Source organism: Mytilus edulis, chromosome 10, assembly GCF_963676685.1.
Source record: "Mytilus edulis chromosome 10, xbMytEdul2.2, whole genome shotgun sequence".
Taxonomy (NCBI): Eukaryota; Metazoa; Mollusca; class Bivalvia; order Mytilida; family Mytilidae; genus Mytilus; species Mytilus edulis.
The window spans coordinates 4,548,995-4,565,013 of record NC_092353.1 but is presented as its reverse complement, the minus strand read 5'-3'; the positions used below and the strand labels follow the sequence as shown (position 1 = coordinate 4,565,013).

Below are 16,019 nucleotides of genomic sequence, written 5' to 3'. Positions count from 1 at the left end.
CCTCCCCCCCCCCCTCCAACTCATTGTGCTACTTGTTAACTCAGACTTTAATGTCAAGTTTTGTTATTATCATTTCTATAATTTGAGAAAAAATTAGCATAAAGTAAGTCTAAAGCGATTCGGGAAAAATCCAAATCAAACTGCATCATGGTAGAACATAGTGTGATAATTTATCTCATTGTCCTACGAAAAATTCAATATGATACAAAAGATGACTCTTGGATTATAAATACAACTAATGGACATCTTTGGCAATGTTCTCATAAAATCATGATGTGTTTTTCGATACTAAATTCCTCAGAATAAATCATCTTTGTGGTATTTCACTTAACAGCATGACATTTTAACAAAGGAGAGTAACAGTCGAAGTGCATGTACAGCTCCTCATAATGCACATACCACAATTGATCTATCCTATCTAATTACCTTTAAATAAAGAAATGATTGGCATGAGTAAAGTTATATCATGTCCAGTACTACAGACTACCCATGTAACCACGAATTTCGAAAGTAATCTATAGAAACACCAAATGAAAAAATAATGATGCTTTGAAACCACCAAAGATATACCGGTATGTTTTATGACTCGGATATGTTTTACTGCAATTAAATGTATGATCAATTTCCTACAACTTTCACATTCAAAGGAATATTTGTTCTGCCCTTTTTCATATGCAGCCGGATGTGACGTACTATGATTATATGGTATAACAGCTAAATGACGTATATTTTTTTAATACTAATTGTTACAAAATGCTACTTGTAAACGTCATGAACATTTTGTCAATCAAAAAGTCAAGGATCTTGACAATGTCAGTTTTTGAGGATTTTTTGTCTATATTAAAGCTGTATTTTACAATGTTTATCCCGTCTAAAACAAGATATCTGTGTCTTCTGTGGTCATTATTTTCTTTTGATTTGTCTGTAAGTTTAGATTAGGGTATACTAGAGTCAAACGTTTTCATTTTATTGCTAAAAGAGACCGATTAAGATTGTATGTTCTCTAGCAAAACTTTCTAGTATCCACATCTGATATATATCCTCCTTAGAGTGGGAAGTGTCACAGTAACTAAAAAATCCTGTTTTGATTGCTTATAATATTGGTGTTAATAATATAGAAAGAGCACTTGACAAATCGAGCAAGCTTATTTTGTGCAAGGACAATTTTGTCATCGAGTACAGTAAACAAAGATCAAGTTCATCATCTCTGATTAAAATTCGATAGCAAAGTAAAATAAATATGTATGTACAGAAATTCTTCTTTTGTAAGTGTCGTGGTCGTATTGTTTGAATTACAGGATGAAATGAAAATACCTTTTAACGTTATCAAGCAGATTCCTCTAAATGATTTACGATTTACGCAACGCAGTTGGTCGGAGGGAAGGAACATATTTATCATTAAAATAAGATAAGGTGTTTAGCAAATTTAAGTGTTTTAAAGATAGATGTAGCATGAGTATTAACACTTTATAAAGTTATAATTTGTATCAACGACATCACGACCTTAACCTATTCGGAATTAGATCATATGTCTCCATTTTCTTGCATTTCGTTTTTTTTATATATATATAATCCTCGACTGGTTCAATAATATTCTGAAAACTGTGTTTTAAACTCGTGAATATATGTTCACGACAATAGTTCCCTTCGTCTTTAAAACTGTGATATTGTATTATTTCATAAATGTTACGAAAAGCTGAGGTTGAACACGTTCACATGTTTACATTTCTGTTTGGATTCGTGAACAACAGATTTAGATCAATATCAATAGAGAAATATATAAAGTCATGCCACAGAACTGATAAAAGGATAAGACAACAAGGTCACCTAAAATGTCGACCATGAAATATTACAGAATTGTTACTCTATCAGGTCAGTACAACTATAGGACTGTTCATCTGACATTTTCTTTTATATAAACTCCTTTTCTAAATACATCAAGGACGAATAAGAAATGTCGTTTTCAATGTGTACAACATCATTTGACAATGTAGTAAAATTTACTTATCGTTATATTGACTCTTATGAAGTCTTTATGTTTTCAGTAACCTGTGTTGTCTTTACTCTTACGTTTTCTAACTATTCGATGCATTCAGTACATAGTGTAGTGTTTATTCTCATGTTTTCTTATCATTTGATTGACTCTTATGAAGTCTTCGAATATTCAGTAACTTGTGTTATGTGTTTATTCTTACGTTTAATGATTATTTTATTGACTATAATGAAGTCTTTGTGTTTTAAGTACACTGTGTAGTGTTTATTCCTACGCATGCTAATTATTAAATTGACTCTAATGAAGTTGTGTTTTCAGTAACTTGTGTTGTTTTTTCTTTAACGTTCGCCGATCATTCGACTTACAGTTATGAAGTTTTTTGTGTTTTTAGTAACTTGTGTTGTGTGAACAGTAAAGTTTGCTAATCATTACAACAACTTTAATGAAATATTTGTGTTTTCACTCATTTAAGTTGTGGTAAATAAAAGTAACAATAGTTTACATCTGTTCAATATTCATAAATCTTTAAGCAAAACCAAACCCTGGTTACAAACTAAAACCTTGGAAAACTCATCATCTGTTTTGTTTATTATAACGTTTGCTCTTCATTTCATTAACTTTTATAAAGTTTTTTATTTTATTTTCAGTAATATGTGTATTGTTTACTGTGACGTTGGCTGAGATATGTGATGATGATAGTAAATCGTTGTGTAGTTTGATGCAAAGTCGGATACCAGACATGTGTGGTGATCCCTGTTTGTCTAAATTCTGTAAAAGAACTTGTGGTTTATGTCGTAAGTATATATAATCAACAAGTGATGAACAATTTCACAATCCTTTTTTTTTCTCCAAGATATTTACTTTGTTGAACATTCTAAACGGTATGCTTTAATGTGATAAACGATAAATTTATATGAAGATAAAAAGATACCTGATAATATTTGTATACGGTATGTCATTTATTCATTGTTGAAAACTGCACAGTGACAAATAGTTGCTTAAATACTCGTCCTTTTGACTCTGTTGGATTGTAATCACATTGGCAATCATGCCCCATTTTCATATTGTTATACTCATATTAAAATGAAACCATTCAGAAAACGTTGTGACGTCGCGCAAGATACTGGTGACAATTTGAAGGTGATTCGAGAAAAATCGGCGAAAAGGCTAACTGTCCGTTTAGGACGCAACAATTTGCAGAATCGCTAAATAATTTTCGTTACCCAATCTAATGGCAACAAAATATCTGTTTTTCATGATATTTTTTTCACGAATAGGTTTCGATTTGAAGCGCTAAATTTTATGAAATAGGCAATTTTGCCGTGTAATGCGTAACATTGAACATTGAGATCTCCAAACATTTTTGAGAATGAAATATGGATTGAGTAGCCAAAGGTAGTTCTCATTTGGAAGGAATTAAGAACCATATGTAAAGTTTTGAATTACATAATTTTACTTACATATATGACGTCATACATGTAGAAAAATGACGTCATAGCAACTTTTTGATCTTGTAATGGTGACAAATAATCTAGACTCCAACTGCAAACTTTGAAGATCAAATTCATATACTGAAGGTAATTTTAAAAGGATATCGTTTATATTTATAATTTATAAATTACAAACATTTCTGTTTAAATTGGTACCAAACTTTTTGAGTTTACTTGTTTTAAAAAAAAAACTATTGAAAAAATTTAAAATCAGAAAAAATGTCCCGTATCATCTGAAATCCAAACAAATATTCCATTTTGACGATTTCGGGATCTACGATGTATCGCGATTAAATCAGAAGAAAAATACTGATACAGATTTCAAAAATTACAACAAATACTGAACATGATAATATAAATACTGGCTGTTTTTATATTTTATCCTTTTCGCAAATAAAGAAAAGAAAAATCAGAAAAAATGTCCAATGAGACAAAAAACGTCGAAAAATAATGAAACGTCATATTTCACACAGAGTCAATACGCAAAAGAAATTATAAGAAGAACTTGTAAAGAATCGATCTCCAAACATGAAACGATATGGGCATGTTTTTGCCTTAGGGAGCTTCCATTTGATTTTTAAGGGGGGGGGGGCTAGAATGAAATTTGAAAAAGAGGGAGGACAGGGGTTTTGAGTGTAAAAAAAAGGCAGACAGGAGTTTCGAGTAAAAAAATAATGAATAAGAATGGAAACGGGGAATATGTCAAAGAGATAACAACCCGACCAAAACGTAGAAAACAGCTCAAGGCCACCAATGGGTCTTCAACATGCGAGAAATCCCGCACCCAGAGGAGGTCTTGAGTAGGCCCCGAAATCCTAATGTATACTAGATCAAGAAAATGGACGCCACTCTTCACTTCGAAACACAGAGATGAACTAAAAGTAAAAAAATATAAAAGACTAACAAAAGCTATAGGTACCTGACTTAGGACAGGCGCGAACTGCGGTGGGGTTAAAAGGGCAGGATGAGCAGTTGGCAAACAAACCCAGGATAAACTTGTAAAAAAAGGCAGGACCAAATATAGTGAAAATAAAAAGGCAGGACCGAGATAACAACTAAAAAAAATGCCGGACAAAATTTTTCATCCTAGCACCCCCCCCCCCCCCCCCCCCCCCCCATTAAAATCAAATGGTTGCTCCCTTAATGAAATAAAAATATTATTCTATATTAAAATTCGTAAAAAATGATTTGACTTTAGGAAGTTCTGGAACAATCTAAAAGAAGAGTTACCATATTAGATAATTTTCGTAGACAAAACAAGAGGCACCAATCCCTTCAAACAACCGAAATGATCTCTGGTGTTTCAGGAGAATGATTAGTTCCAAAAAAATAAAACACGAGACAAAAAAGACTCATATTTAATTATTGAATGTATTTATAAACCAACAATCAATTAAAATAATCGGACTTAAAAAAATCAGACCAAAATTTTGTGTACATTCAAATATAAATATGCTTTCAGAAATATGAATAACAGAAAAAAAAGTAAACTTTCGGCTAAGGAAATACTTATTAGGAACAGAGAACGAAAAAGGCTTCAGAAAAATGAAACGAGTAGAAAATCTTATGGAAAGTTGTACAAGAATAAAGAGAGCGAGACAAAAACATATAGTCAAACGATTAATGCAAGAAAAAAGAGAGAACAAAGGGAGAAATCTAAGAAAATAAATGAAAGAAAACTAAAAAATAAAATGAATGTCCGTAAACACAGAGGTAAAAAAAATGTAGAACTTTCATCAATGTCACTTGTTGTACCAGAAGGTTCAAATGTTTTCAAAAACAGAATGGAAAAGGCCAGAGCCCTAAGAAAATTTAAAGAAGGTTTACCAAAATCTCCATCTAAACGATGCGCAGTTATATCGACTTATTTGGCCCGCAGATCCCCTCGATCGCCAACAATAGCTAATCTGAAACATTCAGTTTCGCCAGTTGAAATGGCCGTCGTTGCAGATATTCAAGAAATAATAAAATCTACAAAATTAAAGCGATCTAAGAATGCACGTTCGGTAATGAATTCTGTTACTGCATCAATCAGCGGGGGAAATTTAGCAAACTCGAGAGGTAAAATTAAACTGTGTAAAAATTTAGGTTTGCCAGCAAGAAGGGTTGCTGGAGGCCAGCGTATTAGGTCTAGAATTCTTAAAAGTGAAACGTCTGCATGGGCTCTTACGCAACAGAAAACAAAAAAAGATTCCATTTCAGAAGAAACAAAGAAAACAGTTTATAACTTTTGGCTCTCTGATGGCATATCACACCCGACCGGCAACAAATCCGATATCAAAAGAGAACGATTGGGACCAAACTTATATACTTCGCATATGACACACGTGCTGGAAAAAACACAAACTGATGCGTATTTAGATTTTGTCGCCAAATATCCGGAAATTAAAATTGGACAAAGAGCATTTGAGAAACTTCGACCGTTTTTCGTAAGACCTGCATCTGAAAAAGATAGAAATACATGCTGTTGTAGATATCACGTGGAAGCAAACCTTGTTTTCAAAGCATGTATGAAGTTCAGAAAATCGTGTGACAGGGAAACCGATTCGCAAGAAAGTGACTATCCCGTATTTGAGAAAATGTCAGACCTTATACATATTACGCTATGTCCAAAAGTAAATGGATTTTATAGAAAAAATTGTCTTGACCGAAAATGTAGCCTTTGCGGAGTTGGTAATTTCAAACTTTCACCCAACGAATCACAGTCGTCTTCAACTGTTGAATGGCAAAAATATGAATATATAACTGAAAAATCGAAGGGTAAAAATGTAAGGCGCCGACTGACCCTGATAAAAAAGAAAACTAGCGTAAACGAAATGTTTCTCAATTTAAAAAAGCTTCTCGAAACTTTCCCCGCTCACCAGCACCGATCAAACTGGCAAAGCAATCAACTTAAAAGTCTTGTTCAGAACTTGCCAGTCAATCATTGCATATGCATCCACGATTATTCGGAAAATTATCGCTGTGTCGAGAAAGAAGAAATCCAATCCAATTACTTCCAAAGAACTGAATGCAGCATTCATGTAACCGTCATGCACCGACACGCCATTTTAGAATACGATGGTGTAGACAGTACAGAAGAATTTCCGGAAATAATTACGGAACATTTTTTCGTAATTTCCCCGGACCTGCAACATGATAATGATTTTACAAAATATGTCCAAAAGAAAGTTAAGGAATATTTAGATTCAATATCATACACAGTTGATCATATGCATGAATTCACAGACGGTTGTTCTAGCCAATATAAATCGCGGCACTGTTTAGGAAGTTTATCTACTGCCATCCCTGATTTCGGATATAAAACATTCCATAGAAATTTCTTTGAAACAAGCCATGCAAAAGGGCCTCAAGATGCCGCGGGGGGATTTATAAAAAGACAGGCGGACATATCTGTTCTACGTGGCAATACAGTGATTCAGAATGCGAAGGATTTATTTACGTTCTGCGAAAGTAGCCTTAAAAAGCCAAGAAGTGCATTATTTAAAAGAAGGGTATTTCGATATGTGGACTCAATTGATAGACACAATTCCAAAATATTTAAGCCGATCCAGCAAAATAGACAAATACATCATGTTTTTACTAGTACATGTAATGAAATCATTGTTTCCGATCTCTCTTGTTACACGTGCGATCAATGCATTTTGGGGAATTATCTTAACTGTTTAAATGTAGAAAATACCGGGGTAAAGAAAACTATTAAGCCACGCGAAATAACACAAACTTCTAACGAAGAAGAAGTAGCACAAGACACTGACATTCTTTCAGAAGACATATCAGATTTGGTATCCATAAACTCTGTTGTGGCTGTCAAAACCGACGATGATAACTTTGACTATTATTTAATGAAAATTTCCAAAGGTTCACACGTATTGAATTCAGCAGAGAGTGACAGCTGGGGTGCTACATATCCCCCTGGATTCGAGGTTTTCCGGGGTCATTATTATGACAAAATCAGTGACAATGATCCGTTAAAATATAAACTTTTAAAGACAAAGACTGCTTTGGTACCGACGAAATCTCTGCTATACATACTTGCTGATGTAGATGCCTCTTATCGTATAACTATTTCAGAGGACACCCATCTAGACATTCTTTCTGTATTGGACAATTTGGATTGAAATAAGAATTAAATTATAAAACATCATGCACTGTTGTTTAGCCACTCATAAAATATTTTAGTAGACCTTTCCGATTCAAATGAAATGATTCAACGTGGCTCTGCTTATAATTAAAAAATATAAAATATATATATATATATATATATAAGTACGTCTGAGTCAGTGACAACCCTACAACAGATGTATCCATCGGATCGCCATCAATGATGGTGATACATGGCTGTGTACATAATGTATATACAACTCGTCTAAACATAATGTTTAGACGAGTTGTATATATATATATATATATATATACATTTTTCGTTAAATAAAATATACATGAATATCTTTACTGAAAAAAAATATTCCCATGAAAAAAACCCTGAATGAATCAATGCTTACACATTAGAAATCACATTAGAAAAACGTTACGTAAAAAACAAGAAAATAAGACGGCTTTTTGCTATATTTCCGACGTTACGTTATTATCACCAGTATTTTGCGCGACGTCTGTATGAGTTGTAACTATTTAACCGCGTATGAATGATTGGTGTATTTATTATAATGATATTTTATTCAAGTCTATATAAACATGATTTATTATCATAAATTAAAAGAATATACCGAAATGATGTTTCTTGTTATTCTTTATTCCATTTGTTTTCTAATGCTTTTAGCTCTGACCTGCTACGAATGTATCGATGTTGACGACGCTACCCAATGTACTACAGTAAAGACATGTGCCAAAGATCAGGTAAAGACAGTGTAATATTGGTATAGCACAAGCTGTCAAGAACTGACAGTAGATGTAGGGATAATAGAATTCGTTCGTTTGTCCAACATATGTATCCACAATTGCTTCATAACCGCTTGACACTTTACTTTAAATTTTCACATAATGTACTTTTTCAACTCATTTTCCATTTCGTTATGCGATTCCTATTATTTGGTGTACCTGCCATATGTGAACACTAACGTACTTCTTCTCCTAAACCACTATGCATAACTATATTGAAAGTTTCTTAGAAACGTTACCGCATAATGTCAAATTTTTGGTCCAAAATATTTTTGATAGTTTCCTTAGCAAATATGATTAATGTAAGCAGCGACCGGGATATCAATTTGTATTTTTCTATCAAAGGTGAACAACCAAATAAATTTTCTAAACAATTTTTTTGATACCTATCAATTAATAATGTACATTTCATTAGGAACTATCATTGGCTCTTTTTTTCATTTTCCTATTACATGTACCTTCTGATATGTATTTTTTTTTGTCTCTCAACATATACATATTTCCTAGTAATTCATTCAACCATGTTCGTCAAAGTTTCATTTTATTACTCGCCAAAACGTAATACTAAAAATAAATTAAAGACTGAAAGTATATATACTTTATATTTATGTTATATGAATTTAAGACGCAATTACTACATAAGTAAGCCGCCTACCAAAACCAATAACAACAATTTTTCTCTCGTAATAGGATCCCCTTAATTTAAAATGGTAGATGTTGAATTGTTGTTTTTCTATACTTCTAAAAGATAGGATTTGAGACCGTTTAGATTTTCTAGCTGCAAATAGATAATGATAATAACAAATACGCTGACAGAAAAAGCTAAAAAAATAACAATTGATGATAAATTATTATATTACAGTATTGTTTTACTGCCCAGACTTTTACCATTAACTTTGCTGAGGCGTATCGTCTTGGTTGTGGTCCGATTAAGGTTTGTATATGCTGAGGCTTATCGTCTTGGTTGTGGTCCGATTAAGGTTTGTATATGCTGAGGCTTATCGTCTTGGTTGTGGTCCGATTAAGGTTTGTATATGCTGAGGCTTATCGTCTTGGTTGTGGTCCGATTAAGGTTTGTATATGCTGAGGCTTATCGTCTTGGTTGTGGTCCGATTAAGGTTTGTATATGCTGAGGCTTATCGTCTTGGTTGTGGTCCGATTAAGGTTTGTATATGCTGAGGCTTATCGTTTTGGTTGTGGTACGATTAAGGTTTGTATATTAGAGTTCGTGTTTCATCATCCTTTCATTTTATCCTTTAATTAACTAGAGTTTATAATTGTCCGATTTCGAGACGAACACATATTTTGATCATCTTTTATTTCTTTAATTTTGTTTTCTTCTAATTGCATGCATATTTTGTAATTCATAGAGCTACACAATTGCAGAACAATACAATATGACAATACCTCTGCCACATTGTAGCATAATGCATATTTTTTCCTCAACGATTGTTAGTCCTCAATGCTCTTCAAATTTGTACTTGATTGGCGTTATAACTATTTTGACCTGCGTATCACTGATGAGTCTATGTAGACGGAACGCGTGTCTAGCGAATTAAATTATAATCCTGGTACACCACTGGGTCGATGCCACTGCTGGTGGACGTTTGGTCTCCGAGGGTATCATCAGCCCAGCAGTCAGCACTTCGGCGTTGACATGAATATTTATTATATGGTAATTTTAATAAATTTCCTGTTGACAAAACTTAACTTTGAACTAGCTGTCAGATAACTGCGAGTACTCTCAGATCTGTTTATTGTGTCTTTTTGTGTCAAGATGTATAAGTACCGGGCCACGTCCACTTGTATATTTGTCCTTCTGATGAGTTAAGCCTTTTTCAACTGATTTTTATAGTTTCTTCTTATGTTGTACTGTTATACCACTGTCCTAGGTTAGGGGAGGGTTGGGATCCCGCTAACATCTTTAACCCCGCCACATTATTTATGTATGTGCCTGTCCCAAGTCAGGAGCCTGTAATTCAGTGGTTGTCGTTTGTTTATGTGTTACATATTTGTTTTTCGTTCATTTTTTTTGTACATAAATAAGGCCGTTAGTTTTCTCGTTTGAATTGTTTTACATTGTCTTATTGGGGCCTTTTATGGTTGACTAGGCGGTATGGGCTTTGCTCATTGTTGAAGGCCGTACGGTGACCTATAGTTGTTAATTTCTGTGTCATTTTGGTCTTTTGTGGATAGTTGTCTCATTGGCAATCATACCACATATTCTTTTTTATATTAAATATTTTAGACAAAATAAGAGTTTTCTTATCCCAGGAGTAGATTACCTTAGCCGTGTTTGACTCAAATGATTTTGGAATTTTGGGTCCTCAATGCTCTTCAATTTTGTACTTGTTTTGCATTATAACTATCTTGATATGAGCGTCACTGATGAGTCTTTGTAGACGAAACGCGCGTCTGACGTTTTAAATGATAATCCTGGTACATTTGATAACTATTTGTTTCATTGGCTTTAATCCCCAAATCTTAATTTAGTCATTGTAATAATTGAAAGCATGATTTTACTATATATCGAACAGATAAGAAGCGTCGATTCATATATTTTGAGATGTAATATGTTTTCTATGTATCCTAGACCTGTCTACAATATGCCTCGATATCAACAAAAAGAGTAAACTTAGATGCCGGATGCTGTAACACTGATAAATGTAACAATAAACCGCCCGCTCTCATGAAAGTGATACCAAAACAAAATTTTACTAATGCAACAAGTAAGTGTTGAAAGTGTTGAACATGTTGAATATGTTTAATAATTAATAAGATGACAATATAATGATATATGATTTCAAAACATTCCACCATGTCTGCAATCAGTTTCCATATTTACGATTATATAACATTAAAAGAACTTATATAAATCATTTATATGAACAAGGAAATTCGAACAAAATAGTTTATGTATAAATTCATATATTTGAAACTGTTTTAACGATTCTACAATTCAGTTCAACATTCAAACAATGTAACAAGAAATCCTTTAAATATCAAAATTCTTCATAGCGAATAATTTCTTAATGTACTTAACAAAATGCCTGTATCAAGTCATGATAATAATAGTTGTAATCCATTCATTTGATGTGTTTGAACTTTTGATATTGACATTTGATTATGGACTTTCCGTTTTGAATTTTCCTCGGAGTGCAGTATTTTTGTGATTTTTACCTTTTTGCATTTGAGTATTTGAAATATTATATAATTCGATTTTACACATTTTTTTTTTTTAAATTGGAAGATGTGTTGATCCCCTTTGAAAACGAAAAGACGATATATGGTATATACATTGTGTTTAATTTTATATAGTATCTACTACTGATAAAAGTTTCTGTGTGAACCTGGACGACGATGTATGTACAAGGCTGGCAATAGTTCATCCTAATCCTTGCTCTGACGACTGTATCGCTTCCAAAATATGTCCTCATATGTGTAAGAAATGTTGTAAGTAGACAAAATATATAAATAATTCAAGTGTGACTTTACTTGCTGATTAGGACATGTCACAATAGCTTGCAAAAATAGAATTCTTGACATTTTTTGTTGATATTGCCTTTTTAGTAAAATAGTTCAAACTATACTTAATTCAAAAACATAAAGTGCAAAGAACTCAATGTGTTCCTTTTGTAACTTTGGGTTTTACGTGCGAGAGGAAAATTTCTAAATGATATCTTTCCTTCCTTATCTTTTTTATTTGTTTTCCCTTCTTTTAAACCAATTGGTTTTTTTTAATGGAACAATTTTTCATTCATTTTATAAATGTTGTAGTTTATTGTCTTGACTGCAATGAAGTCAATCATCCAGCTAATTGTACTAAAACAACAGCATGTGGATATGGAAAGGTTAGTTGTCAGTACTTTATTTACGAAAAAAATGGATATTGTGCGGTTCCTGTCGATCATTGTGTTTAAAGGAGAATGCTTTAAATTTGCACGTTTGATTTCTTGCAAAACGATATGAAGACTTATTTAAATTGGTTGACGTTTTCCCTGACTGGATAAAAGTACCTACAACACAAATACTTATATTGGTTATCACGTCTTACCGGCCATGTGATTAGAGTAATTGTGCTTTCACAAGGTTGTGTAAGTGTTTCTGGTTAAATGAAATAGAGAATAGAAAAAATGATTAATAAATGATCGTCGAAATGGACGCAATTATAAACCTTGAGACATACAAATGACAACAATATCGCCACAAGACTACCAAAGCCTAAGGCTTCCTGGCTTGGACATATCTGGACAGGTGCAAAGAAGTTAAGTTTTAGTGTTGCCTTGCGAGTATATTATTTGATGCAGATGACTCTTTTTATTACAATAACACATTTTATTGGAATGAATTTATAGCAAAACATAAAATCAAAGCATTTTTTCTTTATAAATATTGAATAGTACTATATATTAAGACAGCAAAAAAAATGCTAAAGGGCTATTGATATCAAATTTAAGATCTTTTCTCTACAGTATTATTTGAAAATTTGACAATTGCAATGCTTGATCAATTGAATATGAACTACTATAGCTGGTACTTTTTTTAAATCTTTAGGCTGTGTATCTTGTCTGACAGAAATACTTAAAAAAAAAAGGTTTATACAATTTCACTTTTGATTCAGCAATGTTATGGCTATGAGAAAATAGGATCAAACAGATTGCCAGCAGTCGAACTAGGGTGCATTGACGAACAGGTACTGTTAAGATTACTAGTTAAGTCCATTGTTGTTGGTACTCGTTGGTTTTAAACGCTTTCAAACTTAATATGCGAAAAACAGCCAGGAACCGTATGCATGAAGCTACTGAAATTTGTTCCGAACAGACGAATTTTCTACATGTCCTATGAGAAATTCAGTTTATTAACTTCTGTGGTTGTACTCATACAGGCCAAGGTAACCCCCCCCCCTTCCAAACAAAAAAAAAACAACAACAACAAAGCAAGGTCATTGGATGAATTAATTAACATGTTTGTGGCCTAGTCTTTTTGTTCCTAAGCTTTCTCATTGGCAATCAAACTACATCTTTAATAATTTATTTTATTAACAAAGTATTAATAAAAACTTATTTGTTGATATCCTCAGAATTATTACTTGTAAGATATCTTGTTATCATGTTATTAACACTTTTCACATACTCATTTTTATATGTATTTTGTTTCTAAAGGTATGCAACCTTCTGCAAACACCATCAGGTCACGTATTAGGTAGACGGGATAAGTTTACCTTCACCGGGGGATGCTGTGTTGGTGACTTTTGCAATACACATCCCGATGGTGCGGTGACAACTCAACCTTCAGTCGCTACGGTCTCTACTTCATCGCCTGCAATAGTTGGACAAAGTATGAAAAATGAAAAATTATATATGCTAGAACACGTAAGATCAATAAAGAGCAAATAATGATCTACAAACAGTCAAATGTGTTCATTTATAGTTGGGTACTTATTGAATCTGATATGTATGTGAACGATTATTCCCAAAGCGTTATTTGAAAACACCTTTAGTTAATTCTTAAGAACAATCCAATCAATGATATAAATTACGCATTTCTAAAGTAATTCCTCGCCAATGACTCTTGAAATAAACATTAATCAATATGTATTAAGAGTGTTAGAGAAATAGACCAAACGTCGGCAAACCAACATAAAGAAAACAAGTGTTTCTAGATTATCAAACTTTCATATTGATAACAACGCCTTAAAAAGTTGGAGCTTCCGAACCGCATGTCTGGATGTACTTTTATCAGTATTAAAATCAAAATAGTATCAGACTTAATGTTTTACATCTGAACCGCTGTTCTGGATTTTCTTTTATTGTGATTGACGCTTGATATCAATTAATGGAATTTGAGTAGAGGAATATGTATAGATCATTGTCGACAAAACAGCAAACATAAAAAGAACCAACACACATTACTTTTGATAAAAGAAGATATGAGAAAAATTTTAATGTCCAGTCATTTATAATATTTAATGGTGTGGTTCGTTTACATTGAAATGACGAATAATTTTTACATAGTTTATATGAACAGCGGTGGTATGAAACAAAGCGTTATTTGTAATCAATGACACATTGCATTTTTCAGATTGTAGTTATCAGTATCATCTGACCTGTCCAGCGGGATTTAAACCAATAGGCAAAAACTGTTACCACATGCCACCGAACATAAACGTGACCAAAGTCAATGCTGAGGTAGTAATATTTAGACCTAAGATGTGTTTACTTTATGTGCGTTTGTTTTGTCGAATTTTCCTCGAAGTGTGGTATTAATGTTCTTTTACTGTAAAAATATATCTGTTACTAATGATAGACTATAAATTTATTTTTAGCGCTACTGTCATGATAGGTGTGCTCATCTGGTTAAATTCTCAGACAAAGTGGAAATATTGAACGTGTTCTCTCACTATGACAACAATCATCACCATGGTGACGGTAAGTTTCTATAATTAAAAATTAAAGTAAAAATATAATCATATAAAAGGCTATTTCGCAATTTTACGTTTTATGAAGCAATACCGAGACAGCAAATTGAACACATATCTCCTTGCACAAAATAGGTGACAAGATATTCCAGAAATACCTAAGGATTTCTTTTTAAAAAAAAGAGGATTGCTTCTTGTTAGAAATCTACTACTCGTTAGGTGATATTTTTTTTTAAGTAAAGCCATCTCTTAAACATCGTCATACATATAACATTAGGGGTACCTAATCAACCATTCCGACAGTCCCAGCTCTGACCCACATTTTAAACTAACTAGGTGCGAAAATTTATATTTTTTGGAACAGAATCGATTATTGACTATTTATCAATATTTTGATTTCTTTGTGGTATGAGTTCTAATGTGAAAACTCACCATCCAAGTCACAATGTATAAAAAGATAACAATTATAGGTCAAAGTTCTGCCATCAACATGGAGCCTTGGATCGCACCGAACAGCTAGCTATAAAAGGCCCGCAAATGACTAGTGTAATACAATTCTATATAACAAAATAAAAAAACGAGAGTAACCCCAATGAACCACACCAACAAACGGCAACCACTGAATAACAAGCGCATAATTTAGAATATGATAGGTGCAGAACAATATTTTGTTTGTGCTCTTCTATTTTATAGGAAGTTTAAGGTCCTTCCTTAGCTTAAATCTTTGAATAATTTATTTTTACTTTTTAAACGCAAGACAGCAAACATAAATGAACGTCCTAGCATGTTTGATCCAGCCATTGTTGAAGACGTTACATACAGTTGTTAATTTCTGTAACATTTGGTCTCTTGTGAAGAGTTGTCTCAATGGAAATCATACTTTATCTTTTTTTAAATCCTAGCAACTATTAATGAACTGCTGCTATTTTCCAGAGGTATTTACATCCTTGTCTAAAGATTTATTGGATCATTGGATCTGGGACAGTGACAAGACGACAGCGAATCCCCAACTGATTGAACACGATTTCCATCTTACTCACAACACATGCGTAGTAGCCTACATATCATACTTCACAGGAACTAACGGACATATAGTATATGCTTATGGTTTGTCACCTGTGGATTGCAATCACCATGCCATTCCTATGTGCTATGTTACACGATCATAGTACTTTAAATAATTTCAATAAAAATAATTGTATTATTCTATCATCAACTA

General features: G+C 32.9%; 2 protein-coding genes across 2 annotated transcripts; both read left to right on the top strand.

The window, feature by feature from the left end:
• The first annotated feature begins 1,758 nt into the window (after positions 1-1,758).
• Positions 1,759-16,019, top strand: LOC139493185 (uncharacterized). The gene is made up of 12 exons (XM_071281376.1): positions 1,759-1,872; positions 2,641-2,787; positions 8,264-8,340; positions 9,245-9,316; positions 10,976-11,111; positions 11,701-11,835; positions 12,160-12,233; positions 13,004-13,075; positions 13,545-13,719; positions 14,464-14,570; positions 14,708-14,810; positions 15,734-16,019. Exons 1-12 carry the CDS (start codon positions 1,833-1,835, stop codon positions 15,967-15,969), a joined length of 1,374 nt encoding a protein of 457 aa, XP_071137477.1. The 5' UTR covers positions 1,759-1,832; the 3' UTR covers positions 15,970-16,019.
• Positions 3,099-7,630, top strand: LOC139493184 (uncharacterized). The gene is made up of 2 exons (XM_071281375.1): positions 3,099-3,570; positions 4,946-7,630. Exon 2 carries the CDS (start codon positions 4,950-4,952, stop codon positions 7,602-7,604), a length of 2,655 nt encoding a protein of 884 aa, XP_071137476.1. The 5' UTR covers positions 3,099-3,570; positions 4,946-4,949; the 3' UTR covers positions 7,605-7,630.